The 22,491-nt window shown below is 41.4% G+C and overlaps 2 protein-coding genes across 4 annotated transcripts in view; one reads left to right on the top strand and one right to left on the bottom strand.

The window, feature by feature from the left end:
* The window catches only part of git1 (G protein-coupled receptor kinase interacting ArfGAP 1), a 23,536-nt gene extending 10,614 nt beyond the window's left edge, over nucleotides 1–12,922 (top strand). For 2 of the 3 annotated variants that reach the window (XM_007566754.2, XM_007566755.2), the window contains 12 exons: nucleotides 941–989; nucleotides 1,642–1,714; nucleotides 2,829–2,926; nucleotides 3,527–3,638; nucleotides 3,848–3,972; nucleotides 5,868–6,020; nucleotides 8,866–9,210; nucleotides 10,206–10,286; nucleotides 10,691–10,761; nucleotides 10,836–11,012; nucleotides 11,264–11,327; nucleotides 11,408–12,922. In XM_007566754.2, the coding sequence (XP_007566816.1) occupies nucleotides 941–989; nucleotides 1,642–1,714; nucleotides 2,829–2,926; nucleotides 3,527–3,638; nucleotides 3,848–3,972; nucleotides 5,868–6,020; nucleotides 8,866–9,210; nucleotides 10,206–10,286; nucleotides 10,691–10,761; nucleotides 10,836–11,012; nucleotides 11,264–11,327; nucleotides 11,408–11,623 (1,564 nt within the window). In that variant the 3' untranslated portion in view covers nucleotides 11,624–12,922. The remainder of the gene's footprint in view (nucleotides 1–940; nucleotides 990–1,641; nucleotides 1,715–2,828; nucleotides 2,927–3,526; nucleotides 3,639–3,847; nucleotides 3,973–5,867; nucleotides 6,021–8,865; nucleotides 9,211–10,205; nucleotides 10,287–10,690; nucleotides 10,762–10,835; nucleotides 11,013–11,263; nucleotides 11,328–11,407) is intronic. The other variant, XM_007566756.2, reaches the window with a different exon arrangement.
* Nucleotides 12,923–13,274: 352 nt separating this feature from the next.
* On the bottom strand, nucleotides 13,275–21,661 carry tp53i13 (tumor protein p53 inducible protein 13). Its single transcript, XM_007566759.2, has 9 exons — nucleotides 21,133–21,661; nucleotides 20,932–21,009; nucleotides 20,602–20,637; nucleotides 20,253–20,311; nucleotides 19,161–19,239; nucleotides 16,995–17,123; nucleotides 16,706–16,897; nucleotides 15,708–16,578; nucleotides 13,275–15,631 (listed from the first exon to the last, which is right to left on the bottom strand). Exons 1-9 carry the CDS (start codon nucleotides 21,247–21,249, stop codon nucleotides 15,525–15,527), a joined length of 1,668 nt encoding a protein of 555 aa, XP_007566821.1. The 5' UTR covers nucleotides 21,250–21,661; the 3' UTR covers nucleotides 13,275–15,524.
* Between the last annotated feature and the right edge of the window lie 830 nt (nucleotides 21,662–22,491).

Raw genomic sequence — 22,491 nt, forward strand, 5'->3', positions numbered from 1 at the left:
TTTTGTTTTTTTTTTTTTTTTTTTTTTTTTTTTTTTTTTTTACCAGTATAGGTCTATTTAAAGTACACAGCACTAGATGGTCCGATTAATCAAACCAAATATTACATTTTGGAATGATAAAGGTTTTCATACTGATCTTGTGTATCAGTATGAGATCAGTATCAGGTGTAATAAAGTACCCGATTCACTCAGAACATCATAGGATGAGATTTAACCAATGTTTTTGAGAAAACTACAAAACTTTTTTTTTTTTTTGTTCTCATAAAGAGACTAATGTTAGAGATTACAAATTTGTTTTAAATAGGCCTGCAAACTTTCTGGGATATTTAAAAGTTTCTACAGGAATATTGCTTTTATGGTTTCACACATGGAATAAATCTTTCACAAATCCCAAAGCGAGTTTTTAAGGAATCACTGTTCAGGATAGAATTACACAGATGTAAATCTTTTAGATTTTTAACCAGGGTCAATAAAATGCAGCTCATATTCGCTAAGGCTCTAACTCCATGGTCGTTTTCCAGATGTGTTGCCGCTTTATTTGTTTTGTATTCTCCCACATACTTAAAACACATAGACAACAATCTGGGTGAGATTTTTTTTTTGCTTTGAGATTTTTATATCAAAGCAATATTGATATAAAAAATATTATATCGTCCTCAAACAAAATATTCGTTTGAGGACGAATATTTCCTGAGATGTCACAGTCTTTTTTTTTTTTTTTCGTCAATAGTCTCCTTAAGCTCAGTTTTCTAATGCATCATGTCAGCATCTACTTGCTCCCTCCCTCTTTCTTTAGAACAACACTGATGTTTTCTTCTTACCTCTTCCTCTTGTCTCTATTTCCACGGTTTTCTCCTCCCATCCCTCCACTGTATTTTTATTTTGTATTGTGCTCATGAACAGTGTTTGACTATCATCTTGTTTTTTTGCCTTTATTCAGTCTTGACCTCTCTGAACTCGCCAAGGCTGCCAAGAAGAAGCTGCAAGCTGTAAGTTTTATTTTGAATAGTTGTATCGCTAATAAAACATTTATAGTTAAAAAATACACAATGAAAGGCATCATCATTTTTGTCATTGTTTAACATTGAAAATTGTGGTTGGTATTTGTGGATTTAGCTAGTTGCTGATTTATTTTTTCATATATCTAAAATATACCAAGGAAAATGCGTCTAGGGAAACTCAAATACTTGACACCCTATTGGCTGGCATTTGTGAGGCAGCCAATCCAGGAACAGTATTAGTTGTCCTTTATGTTTGTTTTTTTTTTTGTTTTTATTTTGGCCAAGAGCAGATACGAGAGAGTATACTCAGTAGTCTGGGATTTAGTAAATAGATTTAATTTTAGCAAACCTAAACTGACCAGAAACGAGCGAAGTTCAATTTGATTTGATGTCAAACTGCAGGGGGGCAGGGGGGGTATCACTGTTATGAAATAGACTTTTGTTGAAGGAAAAACAAATGCACATATTGTTGCACCTCATTTTTGCTTCCATACCAAAAAATGTTTTCCTATTGAGCTCCGTCTGTGAAGGCTTGTGGTTTGCTAGTAATGAGGCCTCATAAATCCTACCCCGTCGTTTCCATTAGACGTATTCTAACTGACATTTAACATTTTATTGGCAACTTGTTTCTGTGTCGCAGCTCAACAACCGGTTGTTTGAAGAACTAGCTATGGATGTGTATGATGAGGTGGATCGCAGGGAAAACGATGCAGGTGAGTGCTGTCCTTCGTCACTAATCTGTTTTCATCTTCAGTAACATGGGAATTTAAATACCCGTGGGCAGTTATGGCAACAAAACTGAACTTGAAAGTAAGCATTCATAGGGTGGTAACGTTGGTTTGAATTATTTTTATTTTTTTATTATACAGATGCACTTCATAATTTAATCACTTTTATCAAAAACAGCTTGCCAACTAGGTCAAGCCTTATCAGCTGCTTTTTTTAAAATGGAGTGAGAGTTGTTGTTGGTGCCTCTTCTGGGCTTTAAACTAACTTTATGAACTGGAGCGCTTAACTCAAAATGCTAGTTGGGTGCACCAAAGTTTACAGCTGCATTGCTTTTAACAGTGTCCTACCCTTAAGTTTCCATAAGTTGCCCATCCTTGCTTTTTGTGATATTTCTAGACAGCTAAATTGTTGATTTTGTATATGTAGAATATAGAAATGCAATAACATTCTTTGAGCAGTTTCTCCCATAAATCTCCAAACTTTCCTCCGTTGAACCAGTGAGACAGAAAATGGCTTTTGTTTTTCTTTTAAAAATCTCAGACACCTGTGCCTCGTTGAAAGTATAAAAATACCTCCAGTCCATCGACTTATCTGGCTAGAAGGAACAAAAAATGGAGAGAATGAAAAAGCCTTACTGCAGCAGGGAGGGATCTGGTAGGACGGGATGAGGAAGAGGGAAAAGCGCTTCTTGGAGAGGAAGGCCAAATGTGGCGAAGGCAGGAGGAGAGTCGGAGCACGGAAGTGGCTCTCTCCTCCTCTTCCTACACCCTCTCTTTTTTCTTTTTTCATTTTTTTTTCTTTTGGCTGCTTCTTCTTTCAGTAACAGAAATAAAATATTCTGACTGAGAAAGCTGCAGGTAAGTGTCTCAAATACACACTCACACACTTTAATCTGCACAGAGTGAGCCAAGCTGCCAAGCTGTTAAATTGAGATTTTGGGTGTTCTCTACCCTTTTTCCTAAACTCTGTTTATGTCTCCGTATCCGTGTGGGTGGCAGGACTGTGAGTTTGATGTGGGTGGCTGCGCATGCGTGAGCTGATTTGACCTTGTTGTTTTAATACACACACTTATTTGTGTGTTTTCCTTATTGTCTGCAGTGTGGTTGACGACGCAGAACCACAGCACTCTGGTAACAGAACGGAGCGCCGTGCCGTTCCTGCCGGTCAATCCTGAATACTCTGCCACAAGAAACCAGGTAAACACCCGACACACACTCAACTGCACACGCATGCACGTGCAGACGGAGAGTTTCTAGAAGAGGTCAGAAAGAGGAAACTGGGGGGAAAGTTCTTAGAGCTGATGTGGGCAGTGTATTTTTAAAGCCGGTTTTAGAGAGTGAAAAAAATCTTTTCCTTTTCGTTCTTAAAGGAATCCCAAATGTCTGCTCATGCGATGGTTTTTCTAGCATTTGAAAAAGAAAATGACCTTTCCTGTGTGTTCTGGGTCTGTTTTTCTGTTCCGTATCTTAGCTCTACTTGGACACAATGCTTGAAACTGTCCACTTTACTGTCTCCTGCAAATGCCAGCGAGCTTACCTAATTGCAGGGTTTACATGCGTTTGCGCATAATTGTTTCTCTGTTAGCCTAGTTACCATAGTGTATATGTGCGCTTGTGTGTGTGTTGTATGACCATATTTTTCCACAACACATGGTAGCTGACCACAGGAGTCACTCAGACAGAGCTGCTGGCTGTGGTCTGCATAGTGGATCTATGTGCATTTGACTGACTCTTAGGAGGCCGTTGCGATGTGAGTGAATGTGTGCGCGCGTATGCTCATCACTGTTTCTTAATCAGGGTCGTCAGAAGCTGGCTCGTTTCAACGCTCGGGAGTTCGCCACGCTCATCATTGACATCCTGAGTGACGCCAAGCGGAGACAGCAGGGAAAAGGACTCAGCAGTCCTACCGGTGAGACGGAGACGAAAAGTAACACAGGAAAGATTTTAAACACATGAAGGCTAAATAGACGTATGCAGACAAAGTATTGTGACCACAGCAACAGAAATAATCTGTATTTGTTTGCACTATTTATGTCATGTATTTTGTTAGCAGGATTATTTACAATGATCCCAGGAAAGACAGAACTGCTCTGATGAACACTGCTCTCTGTCCCTCAGATCCACTGGACCTGGGCATCGATGATGATGAGCACGACTACGATAATGTAGCTTCTGATGAAGACACGGACAGCGAGCTGACCACCCAGAACAACAACAACACACAACGCAGCAACCGTGCAAAGGTAGAAAACACACACACACACACACCTACACACACACACACACACCTCCACACACACACACACACACACACACACGTTCTCACTTGTCTTTTTGTCCTCCAGTTATGCCACGGTATTTCTAGTCCAAAAGTTACACCACTTTGGTCAGAAATTATGTTGCCACCAAATAAATTTTGGTCCATGAATCAGGGCTAGCCAAGCACAAACGTTTAGGACCGTTTTTGTTTCACTCAATTCACTTTCATCATCGTTGCCTGGATAAAAACGTATTGAAGAGGAATCTGGCACATTTAACCGTTTGTGCTGCAGCAGCTTCAGTGAGAGTTGTGACACTAAACACAGCTGGCTAAATGTGCCGCTAACGGCGCCGGAGTTGGCCTCTGCTTCAGAGATCTGTATCGATTTTAAACTAAAGGGCGATTTCACATATTATTTGTTTTTAAAAAAAATCTGGACGACATTTGTCCTTAAGATTTAAAATCCATACATTTGTCCAATCTGAACCTTGATTAATAGAGAATCTATAAATTCTGTTTTTCATTTGTGAAACATAATTGGTATTTATTAGTATTTATTTTGTTTGGTTTTCTATATATCATAGACTGAGTAAAGTATAAAAACTAGAACTTAAACGTTCAATTTTGTAAAATGTTCAGAAGTTTGGGATTTGTTAAACCTTTACTCAGAGAAAACAACAAAAATTTAAATTCTTAGTTTCTACAAAGTCTCTTGCATCATTTTGAAATACTAATGTTAAGAATTCAGCCATTCACTTGGTTTCTATGAGAAAAGGAGCTCAAACATCTTTGTCATCAGTGAGGGAATTTGCCGCACTCTGGATTCGGTCATAGCTTCTAGGTGACATCATCAGCTATTCTGAGTCCGTCAGTGGGGTATTGTTCATGCAGCGAGAGTGTGTGTAGCTGCATGGTTGGAGAGGAGGAGGCAGGGAACAATATGATGAGAGAAAATGATGTGGAAATGAGAAGGTCGGGTGGCTAATCTGGTGTCCGTTAAATGGCTGCGGACAGCAGTGTTTGGAAGTCGTAACTGGTTTAGTTGCAGGGAGTGGAAGAGGGCTGAATACGAGCCTGCTTCAGGGTCACAGGAAGTGGGGGAGGATGGCGAGCAGAGAGCCAGAACTAAGGCTCCACTGTCTGATCTGGACGGCAAGCCAGCCCTCTTCCTCTCACACAGCTGCACACTCTGTTTACAATTAGCATAAAGAGGACATCTTTAGTCTGATCAGTTCATAAAATGTTGGGATTTCATTTTCACTGCTGCGAAGCCTTTCAAAAAACATAACGGACAAGTTAAAATCCTCTTTAAATGGGGAACAAAAATAAGGTGCAACACAAAGTATTAATCTTTTTGGCTTTAATTTAATTTGATATTGAATCTGATCCTAAACTTCCAGTGAGTTTCACTGTGAAGCAGACTTGGGCGGGCCCTTCTGTTGCCCTTCTGTTGCAGAAGGGCAACAGAAGGGCTCACTTTTGCTAAATAAAGCAAAAGTGAGCCATATCCTGTTCTTGTCGCTGAAAATACACAGCCAAAAAAAGACGCAGACAAAGATAAATTTAGAACATTGTATGCAATTATACATTTTTTTTGTTGTTGTCCTGCATAAAACCGCAAAACTTTGTTTTGAATCTGCAACGGCTTGTTGACTTTATGCTTTAAGCATTTGTTTAGTTCATTGTTGAGCTGGGAAGAACAAAACATGTTTAATTTCCAATTTGTTCTTGTTTATCTTTAAAAATATACATATAAAGCATCACAGATTTGCACTGTAAGCGGAAAAAATATGACGATTTCTCACATTCAGCTCAAGTTTTATGTAAGCAAGTTTTAAAATCCTCACCAGTCTCTGTCTCCCTCTTCCTACCACCCAGAGCATGGACTCCTCTGACCTGTCCGACGGCCCCATCACCCTGCAGGAGTATCTGGAGGTAAAGAAGGCCCTGGCCTCCTCAGAAGCCAAGGTGCAGCAGCTGATGAAGGTCAACAACAACCTGAGCGAAGAGGTCCGGCGGCTGCAGAAGGAGGTATGGCAGAAGGTTCAGAGATCAATTAGACAAGTGAGAGCACAGAGTATGCATTAAAGGGACAGTGCAGATTTTGTGGAACCAAGGTTATCAGTAGCAGCTTCCTTTCTTGTAGTAAACACACATCACATCACAGAAAGGCACCAGGCTAACAGCAGACAGATTTGCCACAGATACGAACATTTTCTGTTATTTTTAAATGGGATGTAATGCTGATAACTTCACAAAACCTTATCTTATAAAATTCTTGTTCTTTGAATGTGAAATCTCTATTTGACAAAACTGGGGGAAAAAAAAAGGTCATGACATGTAATAAAGTCAAAGTGTTTGTTGTAAAACGCTTCAAAGAAAAGTTGGATTTCAAACATGTGGTTTGGTGTTTAGATAGTTAATATTTTCTTCCCACAGATGTTAGTTTGACATTCAGTTAAAGTTCTTACTGGAAGACGAGCTTTTTCTGTCGACAAGAAACAATTTCAGCCTTAGTTCTTGTATGAAGCCTGGCTGCTGTGTCGTTTTAATAATGCCAGTCTGTTAATTGTGGCTTGTTTTGATTCCATGCGAGTCATCTTCATGGCAGTTTGTTCATTACAGACTGCTAGTTTTAATTTGTTTCACCCATGATTCATCCGTGTGGTTTTCATTGTCACATCACCGAAGTTTTATTGAGGACACACACTGTAAATGAGAGATATTTTTTTAAAAAAAGAAAAAAACTATAATTTTCCACTGCTGATCCATTTAAAGCAACATAGGTCCATGATTGCAAGACATGGATCACCACTCTTAGTTAATTCACTATTGGATAATAGATTGTGATGATGTACAAGTAACTACAGTCTTTAATTATGCTAATGCCTGTAATTAAAAGAGTGTTTTACAGACATAATGCATGATTTGTGTACACTAAACAAAGAAAAGTGCCCCCTACACAAAGCTGTCAGTTTGTACAACCTGGGAAAATATGCAAAATTATCCCAAAACTCCTTCAAGAAATGAATACAAAAACAAAGTTTGTTTGCTGTTTAGTTAGCTTGCTCTAAAATTTTAAGAGCCAATGTTTGGGAGGTGGTTCTGAAAACCCGACCGTAGAAAAATGTTTCCTACATTATATAATCTCAACGTAAAATGTTATTAATGCTTATGCCTGTCACGATAACAAATTTTGCTGAGCGATTGTCTAAAACATTATTGCGATAAACGATAATATTGACTAATAATGCATGCGATTTCCTACCATAGATAGATGCACTTTATTTTCAAAAGAACACATAACACTGGAACTGATGAATTAAATAAACAAAACAATCAAAAACAAAAATAAAATTGATTCTCAGTCTCCATTAATAAAAAACTTACTTAAATAAAAACTAAACAATGCTGAATTAACGCGGAATGTGACAGGTAGCCAATCAGAAAGCCGGATTCTCCTCCGTGCTTTCTGAGGGGAAATTACGGAGGGGAATCCCAAACAGCTGACAGGGAGCAACCCGAAGTCCAGCGGACAATGGAGATGACATGTGCAAACAACATTAATGTTTATTCAACATTTCGTGCAAAGAATATAGAAATGACAAAGGGAGGAGTCGGAGCCAAACTGCTACCACAGTTGATAAACCCGGTAGGTTTTCAGCTGTTCTTCGTTAACATGACATAAGTAGGTTATAATGATTTTCATTCAGTCAGGACTTTACGCTGAATCCCTGCTGTCCCATCACAGGTAGATTTTAATAAAGCATTGATTAATGCCTGGTTTTAAAATTAGTTAACTGGACTTGTAGCCGTTATTTTGTGCCCATGTGGCTGGACACCACACGACACAATCGAACCCGCTCGAACCGTTATACCTAGGATTTCTGTCGGCTAATGTGTCTCTCAGGTTTTGAAAATGGGCCGACAGTCGGCTGACAACTTGTGTAGTGTGCGCTGGACATTACACTAAGGAAATGGGAAGTTAGGGTCAGTAGAGAGCACCGGAGTTGAGCCTTTTTTCATTCAGTGTCATCAACAGAAAGAAAAACAGGCAGGAAGAGACGATAAAGCCGATAATTAAAATGAGGTTGATAGGTTTAATTTATCGTGCGATTAATTGATAATTCGTTTATCGCGACAGGCCTATTAATGCTTAATCTAAAGAAAAAAAAAAAAGGTTCCAGGTGGAAATATGAATATGAATATGAAATATGGGGTGTCAGAGGTTGGATGAATGGGATTTTTGTTTTGTTTTGTTTTGTTTTGTTTTTTAAATTCATGTGTCTGCATTAAGCAAAAAGATGACTTCCTAGACTCTCTATTTTTTTTATCTGTGCAAGAATGAAATAATTTCCAAAGTAGAGATTCTGCAACTGATCTTGGAGACCAAATGATAAAATATCCCATAGAAAATTAGCTCACCCACAGTCAGGACCTCACTGATTAAAACATTTTGTTTTCAGTGCTGCAGTTCATAATCCAATTTTTCAGCAAAGCCAGAGGAATTGCATCAAAGTAAATGGATTTTATTTTCTTTGGTCAGGTCTCAATATGGTTTCTAGCTGCTTCACTCAATCAGATGCTGGTATTTTAGTTTTGTAGCACGCCTAATTGTGAATTGTGTCGTGCGTGGTCGCACTGCAGGTTCCTAGTGTTTGGTCAGACCCAATCCCTGTTTAAGTATTTTTATTTTTTTTTATCACATACTTCATTCCCCCATGTTTGATATGAGTTACAGTGAGAAGCTGTTGTTGTTTTTTTTCATTATGGTTGCCTGTTTCTTGATGATTCAGTTTCTCCTGCCCCCCTCCCCATTACCCACCCGTGTTCCTCCATCCCACCCTCCATCCTCTCTCCTCCCGCTCTCCCCTAGATCACCCGGATGCAGACAGAGAACAGTGCGTTACGGGGGGGCCAGCAGGCTGGGGGGGCAGCTGGCCATGGGGTTGGGGGCCCAGGTGGAGGGGGGGGAGGCCACTGGGTGAGTGGCGGGATGTTTGGAGGAGTTGTTGCTGGGGGTTTGGGTGGGTTCGGTTCAGGAGCTGACCCCACGGGGCTCTCTGTGCCCCCCTCAGCCAGCCCTTACCCCCCTCTCCACCGGAGGGACCGGCAAGCCATCTCCATGTATGAGCCGGGGGCAGCCCCGGGGCCCACGGCTCACGGCCCCCCAGCCCTGGATTCCCTTGCAGCCCGCCTGCAGCCCCTCAACACACCCAGCGTAAGTTAGAAAGCCCCACCTTCCAACCTTCCTGTCGGTGGTCCTGATTGGCCGTTGCTAGGCGCTAGTCCAAACCTGATGTGTATTTTCCACACCTCTTTATCTTCTGCATCTTTTTAACCGATCCTTCTCCTTTCAAAAGATCAATTTGTGCACAATTCTCAAGTTAAATTCATTAAAAAAAAATAATAATAATAAGTATTTGACTTATTTCAGTTTTTCTAGGAGGAGCACAAAGATGATCTTAAGGAGAAAGATGTAGAAACTGGAATGTTTCAGTTCTTCTTTTGCCTGGCGGTTCCTCCGACACTCTGCTCTTTTGCCTGGATCCTTTCCGATTCTTTGTGACCTTCCGGGTAGCTCTGCTGCCGCTGCTAGATCTGGAAACGGCACACATACGCATGCTCACACTTAAAAACAGAAGCATCTCTCTGATGGGGTGGGGGAGGATTTGGATCAATCCTGACACCTGTGTGACCGGTTCAGCCGTCAGTTATTCCCTCAGCCTCAATACAACCCCCACCTGGTGTCCAATTCACCAGCTCCTTCCACCAAGTTTTACCTGTGTGTGTGTTTTCTCTCTGTCTGTCTCTTCATCATCCGCCCCTCGCTCACTGCGGTGTCATCGCTCCATTTCATCTCCACTGTAGGTGTTTCTCACTTATCTCCTAGAAAACCTTCTGGAGTTGAAAGTCAGTCTCATCTGTGTTCATAGTTTTTTTTTTTTTTTTTTTTTTTTTTTTTTTGTGCAATGTGATTTTAACCTAATAGTTTACAGATCTTCTAGAAACAAGAGAGAACACAGAGCTTCCTGTAGCTGCAGTGGGACAAGGCTAAAGCTGGCTCTCTTTCACCTTGTTTCTCAGCTGTTTCTTCCTGCCGTCACTCTTCCCTCAGCCAAACCGTTTTGTCGGCTAATCTATCGATCTGAAATGTTCTCTGGTCTCAACTGCTTCTCCCACTCTCCATACGTGTGTGTTGCTCTGTCCTTCCAGGTAAGGAAGGGCGGAGTTAGTAGTCCAGGGCTGTATGGAGTCCAGCACGTGTCCGGATCTACGGAGATGGGCCGATACATGGTGAGCTGAAGCTCTGCTCTCTGATTATTCACACAGAAACCAAAAGGAGACATGCTGTTTAAAAGAAACAAATTTGTGTAACTCAAATGTGCAACAGATTTTCAACAGCTAAGGCACTTTGCTTCCACCAAGAGGAAAGCGGTTAAAGTACAGCGCTATGAGCCAACGGTTTAAGTTCAAATCTCTACCTCTGCCTATGTGACTTCTGGGATGATGACGTTTATGAGCCTTTTAATACATTTGGCATGTGCCGTGATTATTTTCACCCCCAAATGTGAAAACTGTTCTATTAAAGATTGACTGAAGTAATTTTTGTGGGTTTTTTTTTTTTAAGTGAATCAACACAGGACAGCGTTTTTTTTGTTTGTTTTTTTTTACCGAGCTGCTTCTGTTACTTTCTTTAGGTGTCCAAACCCGAGAAGCACGGCAGCGGCACAGACAGTGACTATGACAACACACACGATCATTTACAAAGGTCGGCACGATCAAGCCAACGCCGAGCTGCCTCAGAAATGCATCAGTTAATCTTAACCGCGTCTCGTTCTCCAGTATTGGCCGGAGCAGCGAAGAGGAGGGTCGAGGCGAGTCTGAGGAGGGAGGGGGCGGCGATGCGGGCGAGCCGGATCCCACCCTGCCATGCACAGAGGACGTGATACTGAAGACGGAGCAGGTGACTAAGAACATCCAGGAGCTGCTGAGGGCCGCACAGGAGTTCAAACACGACAGGTAAAGGAAAAACTCTCCCGGCTGCCCGTTCGTACAAATGTTGCTCTTCTCAACAGGGATTGTTCTGCTCTCTAGGAGGCCGAAGGTTTCCCAGCCTTACTTAGCGAGATGATCTTCAGTCGTTTTCCTCTCTTAATCTTGAGCTAGCAAAATGACTTAGGTTTCAGTATTTTCAGATAAGCCTTAAAGGGTCGAGTGAGATCAACTAAACTATTCTTTTTTTTCTCTCCATGTTGACACGTTTTCATTAGCTTTGTCCCGTGTTCTGAGAAGATCCACTCTGCCGTCACTGAGATGGCTTCCCTCTTCCCCAAAGTAAGGCCTCCTCTCCTCTGATTTCTGCTGCGTTTTTGTGTCCGCACCATTGCCTGACCTTAATTGGCGTCTCCCTGCAGCGGCCAGCGCTCGATACGGTCCACTGCTCCCTGCGCCTGCTGGCTTCCAGCGCCTCGCGGCTGCAGGTGGAGTGTCGCAAGGCGGCGCCCTCGGAGCCCGGGGCTCCGGCGGTGGACTACCAGCTGCTCACCCAGCAGGTCATCCAGTGCGCCTACGACATCGCGAAGGCTGCTAAGCAACTGGTCACCATCACAACACGCGAGAAGAAGCAGTGACCGAACCAACACAGAGACGGGGAGAGAGAGGCAAGAGGCCAATGCATGGGGGAGGGGCCTTCGGGGGGAAAGGAGGACGAGGGACGACACGATCAGGCTGCGGATGGAGGGAGCGATGGAGGAAGAGAAGAAAAGCTTGGAAGATGCATGAGGAAGCAGCGATTGTTCTGGACAAACGGCAAAAGCGTGGAAGTGAAGGTAGGGGAAGGACAGGTAGAAGGGTCCGATCTGGAGTTGGAATGAGAAGCGTTTAATAAACCGCTGAAACTGTGTGGGAAAACATGAAACCTGATGTTGGGAGATGTACAGCGAACTGGATTCTTAAACGTTATTGCTTTATTTATTTTGGTCCAACGTTGTCCGTCCCGTTTTGTGCGCCTTGTCGCCTTGGGAAGAACTTCTGCCACAGAGAGAGAAGCGGCACAGCCTCCTGGGAGAAGGCGGGACATTCCTCCTCTCCTTTCCCCTTTCCTCTCTTTCTTCCCTTTCTCCCCCATCTTGTCTGTCCAACCTGAAGTGTGGACCCTCTCTGTTTCCACTGACGTCCCGGGCAGGACGAGCGAGCGGCGCAGAGGAGGACACACCTCCACCGAGGCCCTCAGACTCTCCGGCTTTTCTACTGGAGGGCCTTGAGTTTTTCTTCCAACCCATCGCTGTCTTGTTGTTGGTGGTACACAGCATGATCTGGCATGTTTTCATTTCAGTTTTTTTTTTTTTTTTTCATTTCTTTCTGAACCCGCAAATCAGATTGATTTGCACCTCTAAGGACTTTCGCCCCACCCCTTTTTTACTGACTTTAAACACTTACACTGGAATAATTATGATTTATTGTTTATCATGTTTTTTTGTTTTTTTTTTGTATTGACAATTTTACTGACTGTTATTTTGATTTAACTGTTTCTGTAAGTTTATTTTATTGTGCTAAAATGAATTCAGAAATAACAGGGAGACAGCTGGGAGTACTTTCCCCTCTCGCTGGAAGATGAGCAAATCTGCACACTTAGAGATCAACAAGAACCTGAGAAGAGATTCCCCAGCATTTCTAAGCACTCCTCTTCTTTCCTCTCATGTTATCTTGTGGCCAAGGGGTTGAAACAGTTGCCAAAGGAGAGTGCGTTTCATTTTCTGTCAGAGCAGAAGCCCCTTCGTCACATTGTAGACAGAATCTATCTTTTTTTTGTGCTTGATTTCTCCTGAAAAATATATATATATATATATTCTGCCTCATTTATACACAGCCAGTGGAATCATCTCAGAATCATTCGCAGTGCCAAGCGGGATAATAATAAACAACAACAACAAAAAAAAACATTTAGCTTGGTTTGTTTACAAGGAAGAGCCTGGCAGCCATTAACCTGCATGCATGCTAGAAAACAAAACACAATTCAGATTTTAGTAGGCATGCAGAAAGCCCTGGATCGTAGAAAATGTTCTTGTTTAACGTCCTCAGTTTATGGAGAGTACTTGATTTGGTTCGCCATGTGTTATTTTTCACTCGCAGGACTGTCTGGCAAGCACAATCAGGCAGGCGAGCTGTTTTCCAGCTCAGACGACCTGCCGATCTGGGCCACAGATGTTGTCTGTGTTTCTGAACTCTGCCAACAGGAAACAGCAATGGGAACAAATGTTTTTTTGTTAGTTTTTTTTATATATATATATATTTAGTGCACTTTCCCTACCCAGCAGTTCTAGCTCATTGTATCGTGCCGAACAAATATGCTTGTTTCTGTAAGGACGGATGCTGATGAGATCCTTTCTGCGACTTTCTTGTAGGTTATTAAGGATGTGATCAAACAGCTGTGCATCCGTTTCGTCTCAAACTGCTGCCTTTCAGCAGGACATCGCGTTTAGCTGCACTGCTTCACCCGCCTCAATCACGCTTTGCTTTATTCGTCCCTCATTTGGCTGACTGTCCTTCAGCCTCACACGACTGAACACTGTTGAGGAACGTTGAATCTCATCCATGTGACTCTTTGATCCATCTACGGTTGGAGTTTTGAATGCCTTTGCACATCGTCTTCATCATCTCCTGTTCGACTGACTGTTTTAGTGATTTACGACTTTACTGACAAACACAAGTGGGGGGGCCAGAAGAAAAACGTGCTCTTTCAATCATCAGTGCCCATGTTTTAGACTAGAGCCATATATATATATATATATATATATATATAAATATAAATATAAAAAATGAACATATATTTTCATGCTATTTTCTATTAAGCTCCATGTTAGGGTTATGTTTGTGGGATATTTATGTCTATTTGTTGGCCTAAAGGGCTTCAGGCTGCGACGTCTGCTCTCCAAATCTTCAGTCAGCTCGACCCGACATTTGAAGTGCCCTTTGGTTGCCCTCCTGTGTGATCAGACTGGAGATATTAACAATCCAGCGAGAATCCACAAAACGTGGAGGAGGAAACACAGGCTGATCTCAGTGTGAGTTGCACTATTTTCAAAAACCAGCTGGTTGAAGTTGGATCTACGTACCGCACTCTCCCAAAGGTCTTGGCAGGATTAGTTTTGTCTGAAGCGCACTTTGGCCGAACACACTACAGTCATCTCAACAGGACGGGTCTAAAATGCACGTGGCCCGGTCCTTCCTACGTTTGGTAGACACTACTTAGGGTGCCTCTAGTTTGAATGTTGAATGCTTCCTTTTGCTCATGTCACTTAACTTTATATACTACTTTTTGTTCAGATTTTGGGGTCATGATTTCTAATTTTAGAGACACCCACAGGTTATCAGTTGGACCAATCCATGCACAGGAGACGTTAAGAGTTGCAGGTTTTTGTTCTGGAACACGGACGTGTGCTGTGATCTGCACTGTTTTCATCCTTGACTTTTCTTTAAATTGCACCAGGAATTCAGAGATGGGAGAGCTTTGTGTTGACAGAAGGCATTAACTGTATAAAGTAGAGAAAACGGTGACTTATGGAGAGAAAAGGTCAATCATAATGGAAACTCATAAGCTGTACATTTGTAATAAAACAATTTAATTGCCCTTCCTAATGTGTGAATGTTCTTTATATGTGACATTGTAGTTTCCCCAGCCCAATTAAAAATCTATGGCAAGACATAAGTTCTGTTCACAGATTGTCTCTATCCAGTCTGACGGTCCTCGAGTAACTTTGCAAAAGAAGAATGAGCAAATATTTCAGCCTCTACAGTGAGCAAAGCTCACAAGGACACATCCTTGCGATTGAAAATTTTTGAATACAAATACTTGCCCCATTTCTCATAATTAATAACCATGTCTCATTCCTTCCAAAACATGTTTATGTGCTACTTTGGTTTTATGTATTCCCAAAACATACCAATAAACTAATCAAACTTTGTTTCTTAAGGCAACACAACTTGAAAAAGCTCCAGGGGCGTGAAGACCATTGCGAGGCATTGTACAAAAGACTTTGGGATCTTTAATATTTGCAAGGACATCCTAGGCCTATTAACAGAACCAGCGTACCCATTCACACGTAGGTGAAAAACATTTTACCACATCCTATATAGAACAAAATAGCTGTAAACATTAAAACACATTACAAAAGTGTTGCTTATAACAGCAACGTACATTTCAAGACTTTGCAGGTCAATGAAGTAATTAAACATGTAGAAAAAAACCCCCAACTGGCCACACTTTAAGTTCCTAAAAATTACTGTTTTAAATTATTTACTGCCCAACAACCCTTATCAAAAACAATGATGCAGTTGACCAGAGATAAATTCAGGATCGAGCCGACTTTACGCCGCTGTGGCCCACAGCACCTACACTGTAGAACCAGGAAGAAACAGGAGACAAGTCCAATTTAAAGCATCTTCTGCTTGGTTAGACACATTCTTCACTTCATCTGGATGCAGTTTGCATCTTTATTTTATTTTTTTATTTAGTTGAAGCCCAGCCTCGTACTATGGATCTTCATCGGAGCTGGAGGAGCTCGGCAGGAGAACGCACGCCTTCCTTCGGCCTCTTTTCGGCCGCCTCTTGGCGATTCTCAGCCTCCTGCGTATCACGTCTAGAACACAAGCACATCACAGTGAGCACTCGTTCCCAGCAACACGGAGATCAGATCCCCGTGCGGTCCTACCTACCCGCCACGCTGTCGTAGTCCTGATGCGGGTCGCGCCAGTACAGGCTGGGTGTGGTCCTCCAGTGGCGGTACAGGCGGGTGTGAAGAATAGACAACGTGAGGAGAACCAGCAGGAAGCCCAGCGCTGCTGCGGCCCAGACTGCTTCATCCGTCCTGGGGGTCCTCTGCAGTCCGATGTTCACCACGGCGCCCCGGCTAGCCACTGCGGACGGTTTAGAGCAGTCGCAGCGTTCGCCTGCTTTGCAGTCAGAACACTCGTTGCTGCTGGATTTCTTGGTTTCCGACTGGGATTTGGAAGCGGAACTGGACTTTGTGGGAAGGGGCTTGACAGTGGGCAGTCGATTATGTTCGGCCTCCCTTTCTTTGACATCAACCACTTCTTCATCCTTCGTCCTGCCCTTAACCATGAGGCCCTCAGCAATCTTTATCTCCTTCATGCCGTCTCTGACAGAGTCTGCACCTTCATGTTGAGATGGATCAGTCTGAAGCAGACTCTCAGAGTCGTGCGACACCAGATGAGGGGTGGGTGATGATGTAAAAGTCTGATGTTGCTTCCGGGTCTCGGACTCAGAAGTCTGGAAAGAAGGATCCAGGGGACGCGGTTGTCCTGGATGCGAGTCTGATTCTGGTCCAAACGAGCTGCTGTGATTCTGGACATCGGCTGTTCTTTGGGGAATGTTTTTGTTGATCTGACTGGAGTCATTTGTCATTTTATCAGCTCTGTTATATTTTGCAATTGCAGCTCGAATTTCCCTATATTTCCTTCCCTTTTTAATTTGTCTCAAGGTATCCTTCTTTATACCAGGCAGTGCCCCAGTGATTCCACTCAGCAAAGAAGAAATGGTCTGCTCACAGCATTGCCTCACAGAAACCTATGGATTTAAAATAGTAGTTACTTGGTGTTGTACCAAACACCAACGTTCCTACTTTTGATTATTTTACTCATGATGCCACATGTAAATCAACAGAAAATCAATGTATTTCACCAAATCTTCTAACCTTATTTTCTGCCGATGGCCCCAGATGCTGCAGGCCTGCTGACCTGGTCAACAGGAAGTTGTACTTCCTGGTTTGAGTTCTCTTTTCAACTTTACGTCTGGTGGCTTGTGTCGCCTGCAGCCAATCGCAGACCTCTGAAGAGGCCACGGTGGTCAGCTCCAACGTGCGACCCCAGGACACCAAGGCTATTGGCTAAGGATGACAAGCATCCCATTACAAACCACCCTTCAGATTATTAAACTGAGTGTTAACTGCAGTGAAGGGGGAAAAAAACAACAGTGGTTTTTACCATGTCTCTGCTGAGTTGTGGGTGTGGAGTGATGATGTGACCCGGCAGACAGGAGCGAGCCAATACAGAAAGGAGGCGACGCTCACCGAGCTCCACACAGGGATGGTAGAGCAAAACAGTGGCACCATGCTGGGGAAAAAAACAAAAAAACACGTCAGACCAAATGGTGAAACACTTTGTAACCTAAATCAGAAAAGCGAAACATTTCTATAAGACGTCAGCGATGATTTGTCTAAAAGTACCTGCAGGTCAGCTGCTCTGACCTCTGAGGTTAAACAGAAAATGTGATCCTAGATCGTATGACAGTCATCACACTAGTCACACGTAAGGTTTCAAATCATCACGCAAATTTAAAAATGTAACAATAACCTGAGTAAATACAAAAAGCTGATTTTATTTCATCATTTTATTAGTGGAAAAAAAAATCACAACCAACCTGAGACTTCATGAAACACTAAGTATGAGTTTGTTGGAAAAGTAAATAAAGCTTCAGATTGGTGAAAGTCACTGTTATGCTTCATCTATCTATCTGCTTCATCAGGTGATCGTGAATTTGCCAGGATCATTTCCGAGTTGCTCAGTGTCTCTGAAAACACAGGAGCCGTACCATCTGTGGTGCTGCGGTATCCGGACAGTCAAATTCCAAACGTTTCTGCGGCCCTGGTGGACTGGAGTTTGACCTCTGTGCTTTAAAGGGTAGGTCTGTACCTCTGTTGTTCTGCAGGTGTCCCAAAGGCTTTAAAAATGGCTTTGTATTCCTTTCCACACTGACAATGTCACTAACCTTGAGTCTAATCTGTTCTTCAGTTGCTTTAGATCTTTGATTTTTTTTTTATATATATATTCTTCAGATGACGTTTTGATTTAGGATGTATTTTAGTCTACATGTTAGAGAAGTTCTCTTTCGTGGGATTTCTTGATTATGTGTCTGACTGAACTCTGCTTTCCACAAATGTGGTCAATTACAGGTAAATCTTTAAAAATAGATTTTCCATTAATGTGGGTTATGTGTATGTGACATGGAAATTAGTTCAGGTCTGAAACATTTAAGTGATCTGAAACGGTTAAAAGGTAAAGCGCTCAAATATTTTGTTCACGGCGCATTTTTGTAATTTGAAAAGTTCTATATTTACTGTCCATGAATCACTCAGAAACAGCCTGTTTCATGTGACTAAATTTTACTTTTTTTTTTTTATCTTAACTTTGTTGCCTGTTGCAAGAAATATGTGGATTTGGAAGACATTCCACTTGTACCATGAGCACCTTTTAACAATGACGGCACTAAGATCTGGGATTTGGGGGCGGGGCGGGGGAGTGGGAGGGAGAAAGAACAGCCTGACCTGCTAGTATGCTAATTAGTATGATTACAGTGATGTCTGTTGAGTCATAGAATACAAAAACTTCCTGGATGAGCTGAATTTACTTCACAGCACAGGCCGATGGTTTTAAGTTACTTCTTTCCTGTTAGCTGAAGTGCTTTGTAAATATTAAATTACTACTTCTTAAGTCTGTGTTTTTCAAGGATTTAATATGTAGCTGTAAACAGAATGCAGCTGGGTAGAAGGTAATACTTGGATCTTAATCATCATAGCAACAGCACACTGACTGAATCTCACTTTCAGTTCTCTTGGGAGAAAGTCCCAAAGGGTATCTTAAGATCTGGACGTGTTAAATCATGTTTCCACTCCTGTGATAACAAAGCCTGGATTATGACCAATACTAGAAAGATATCACTGTGGTATTATTTTCTATTTCACATTACATTTTGAGGTGATTATTGTTGAGGTGTAAATGACGACAGTAAAATTAATAAACAGATGGTTTTTTTCAGCTTTTTTTTTTTTTTTTTTCCAAACTGCATTGAGTTTTTTTTTTTTTTGTAAATCCTTCAAAGTACATCCTGCAAAGTTGTGGTTCCAATGCATTTAGCATAAAATATGACAATAAAGCAACATTTTCCTGCCACAGCCACTCTGTTTACATCTAAATATATGACAGAGAGCTAGAATTGAATGCAGATCTTGGTTTAGAGGGGTTTTTTTTATGGGACTTGTAAAGCATCTCAACAGACTGGAGTCAAACGACTTGGCAGTAAGTTCCCGTGAGGAGAGGGATGAGCAACAGACAGAAAAGCTGAATTTAAAAATGTTGGATTTTGACACTTACATGCAAATTATTTAGCCACCGCTGAGGAGGACAATACAAGTACTCTCCACTCTCTGCCATTACTGGCCTGAATGCTCCACTAAAAAGAAAAAGAGGTTACATTCATTTTATTTCTTGCATATATATATATATATATATATGTTTTTTTTTACAACAGTGATGTTTGCAGAAATTGAATTATTACACATATTGTCACAATACAACCACAAAGTTCTGATATTTTTAAGATTTTATGTGACAGATGACTAAAAAAGAAGTGAATTAGTGTGAAAGAGAAATGATACATGGTTTTCAAATGTTCTTCTAATAAAAACTTACAAGTGTGGCATGCATTTTTATTCAGCTCCACCAAATCAGACCTTAGCAGAATTGCCATTTACAGAGTGAGAGCTTTTGTTATTCTTCTTTAAAAAAAAAAAGAAAGAAAGAAAGAAAGCTCAAATTCAGTTAAATTGGATGGAGAGCAACAATTTTCAAGTCTCGCGTAAGGTTATCGATTCAATTTGGGTCTAGACTTTGGCTCCGCCATTTTATCACATGAACATGCTTTGATCTAAACAACTCCATTGTTGCTAAGCTGTATTCTTCGGCTTATTGAGAGTCTTTTCCGTCTCTTACAGGGCTTTCTCAAGGATCATCCTGCATTTAGCTGCATCCATCTCCCAGAGAATTCTGAGCAGCTTTCTTGTCCCAGTTGAAGAAATAATTGATGGTTTGTTTAGCATGAAATGCCTAAGCAAATTGAAAATGTTCAATTTTAGTCTTATCTAACCGAAGCATCTTCTACAGCATATTTACTGTGGATTTCTTCTATAGCTTTCTTCCAGTCAATCCTCTATACAGTGCTAGATTTGTATGACTAATCATCAAGTCTTCCACCTAATATGTTGAGCTCAAATTTCCAATTAAACAGGAGTTGGGTGCAAATGCAGGTCACACTTTTCTTATTTTTATAAGGAATATTTAAATTCTGTGTGAAATTCCTTCCACTTCACCATTATGTGCTAATTTGTAAATCACATAAAATGTATCAAAATTTGTTATCGTACCATGGAAAAAAGTTAATACATTAGTAAGGTAGTGAACACCTACCTGCTGGGAATGGAGTGTTTGTAGGGGATCAGATAATCCATGCATATTTCCCTTGCTGGCTATGATGTAAGAGAAAATCAAAACAAATTAGCTTTTAAAAACTTTATGATTAGTATGAGGACAAATCCAAAGATATCTGCTGGTAACAGTTTTTAAGTTTAATTTACTGAAAAGGGAGGCTTATGCCAGCTTCTGTAGCTAAGAGGATGCTTATTGTTTGCCCCTGTATGCCTGCATCCCCTGGCTATCAGATGAAGCCAGGGGATGTTCACATTAAACAAAAAGGATGAGAACAAGTCAACAAAGACAGCAAAAGGAAAGGAAAGTGCTTGGTAAAGTGTTTACTCACCTCGGGGACACACACGGTGTCAATACTTGGAAGTCTCTGTAGATAGGAATAAGAATGACCCCATTAAACTGCTGATAGAGCAACCTGAGCAACATCAAAGCTGACAAATGCCCAGCACTTCGGTCTGAAACGTGTCTACAAGTGAAGTATGTAGATTTAGGGGATGATGTAGTGTGAGCAGAGCTGAATGTCCAGAGTTTATCTCTGTTGCTTTCCTATGATTGTTTTCACTTCCTGAAATTTGTCGTCTAACACAGCCTACCTCACTGGGTCAAAGAGATAACGAATAATGTAGATGAAGTCAGGGACGTCTATTGTATCCATGGTTACCTGAGCAGACTCTGGCCGGGAACGGACTTTACACCCCCAATAAACCGCATCTGTAGGCAGGTCTCTGTCCAAATATAGCTGAAACACACACAGAACACAGAAAGTAAATGTAGTTACAGGGCTGCAATGACTGAATATAGCTCCTGCTGAGCAACAAACAAACACTGAATCGGTGATACAGCTATAATAACACAACCTTACCTTTCCGTTGTCACATCCTGGTCCCAGAGATTCGGAAGCACCGCACCGACCCAAGGCGAGCCACAGCGCCGCCAGCAGAGTCGCTGCAAGCGGCAGGGAGCTCGTTTGGCTCGGCATGGTGAGGTCCAGTCACTCATTCAAGTCGGTATAAACCCCGCATTTAGCTGGTTTCCATAGCTTCCCCGTAGTGCTCTAACAAGAGACGGTTGGCAAAAACAACCTTCGACCTTTCGTTATCCCCCAAAACACTAAACGGAACCATAGCAAAAGGTCGGTTGAACAAAAGGTGTGTCTATTCACTCTTAGCTTGTCTGAAGTCTCGTCAGTTGTGTTTCCTTCACAGAGCAAAATTAACAAGAGACAAAGTAAATAACATACACAAAAGCGCTTAGCAGAGAAATGTAAATACTTCCATAAGTTCACACGGGCGACATATTAGTTAAGATAGCAAGGTCGCTGAAAACTGCCATTTCCGTCTGCATTTCAAAGTAAAAGCGTTATTCGCCTATCCACAAAAGCTTATTAGACATGAGTGGAATAAGAATGTTTGGGGGGGGGGGTTAGCCCAGTTTATTGGCACTTTTTATATAGTGAAATGGGAAACTGCTTTACAAATCCGACAAAAACAAAGGCAAGATTAGTCAATTTATAAAGCAAAACTCATAAACGAGGCAATTAAAGCATTTTAACGGAAAGTATGAGCAATGCTAAATCAAATTTAAAAAGTTATATAAAAGTAAAAGTTATATAAAAGTAAAAGTTATATAAAAGATGACCATATAATATGGAAAAGATGCAGCCAATATGGATTAAAAAATAAACTAATACAATAATCTTGTATCTTTGTAGGAATGATGGAGACAAGAATATCAATTTTGAGTTAAGGAGGTTTGGAGACAACAGGTTCAACTTTTACCTTCTCACATTTATTTCTTGTCCTGGAAAAACACTGAGTAACCACGTGATTTTTTTTTTAACAAGACATAACATCACTCCTTTTTCAAACAGTGTGCCAGAGCAGGGATTTAATGATTGGTGTGACGTGGTCACTTCTAATCAGCAGCATATTGACTGAGCTTCAGCCAGCTGACTGATATGTTTTTTGTTTTGTTTTGTTTTTTGTGATTGTTTTTTTTCAGACATCATTAATACTTGTGATTTTTTTAAGGTGGTACAAAGCTGACATAGTGATAGACTATGTGCTTATTTAAAGTCAGCCCTAAGTCTGGGTTTCTTTCTCATCTTGAGGTATTTTGTCACTGAGAGCCTAGCTGAGAGCTCATATCTTGGTCTGTAGTTTTTGGGACCAGAAATTAAAACGTATCAAAAAACATCTCTTTCATCTACATTTAGTTGGAG

This window comes from Poecilia formosa, unplaced genomic scaffold (assembly GCF_000485575.1).
Source record: "Poecilia formosa unplaced genomic scaffold, Poecilia_formosa-5.1.2 Scaffold198, whole genome shotgun sequence".
Lineage (NCBI taxonomy): Eukaryota > Metazoa > Chordata > Actinopteri > Cyprinodontiformes > Poeciliidae > Poecilia > Poecilia formosa.

What these genes read in the sequence shown, in the direction of transcription:
- tp53i13 (XM_007566759.2), bottom strand. Translation starts at nt 21,249, where the DNA reads ATGCCGAGCCAAACGAGCTCCCTGCCGCTTGCAGCGACTCTGCTGGCG. An exon ending in GGTGGCTAAATAATTTGCAT is followed by an intron (nt 17,124 to 19,160) that starts GTAAGTGTCAAA and finishes TTTTTTCCCCAG; the next exon opens with CATGGTGCCACTGTTTTGCT. An exon ending in GGCCATCGGCAGAAAATAAG is followed by an intron (nt 16,579 to 16,705) that starts GTTAGAAGATTT and finishes TTAAATCCATAG; the next exon opens with GTTTCTGTGAGGCAATGCTG.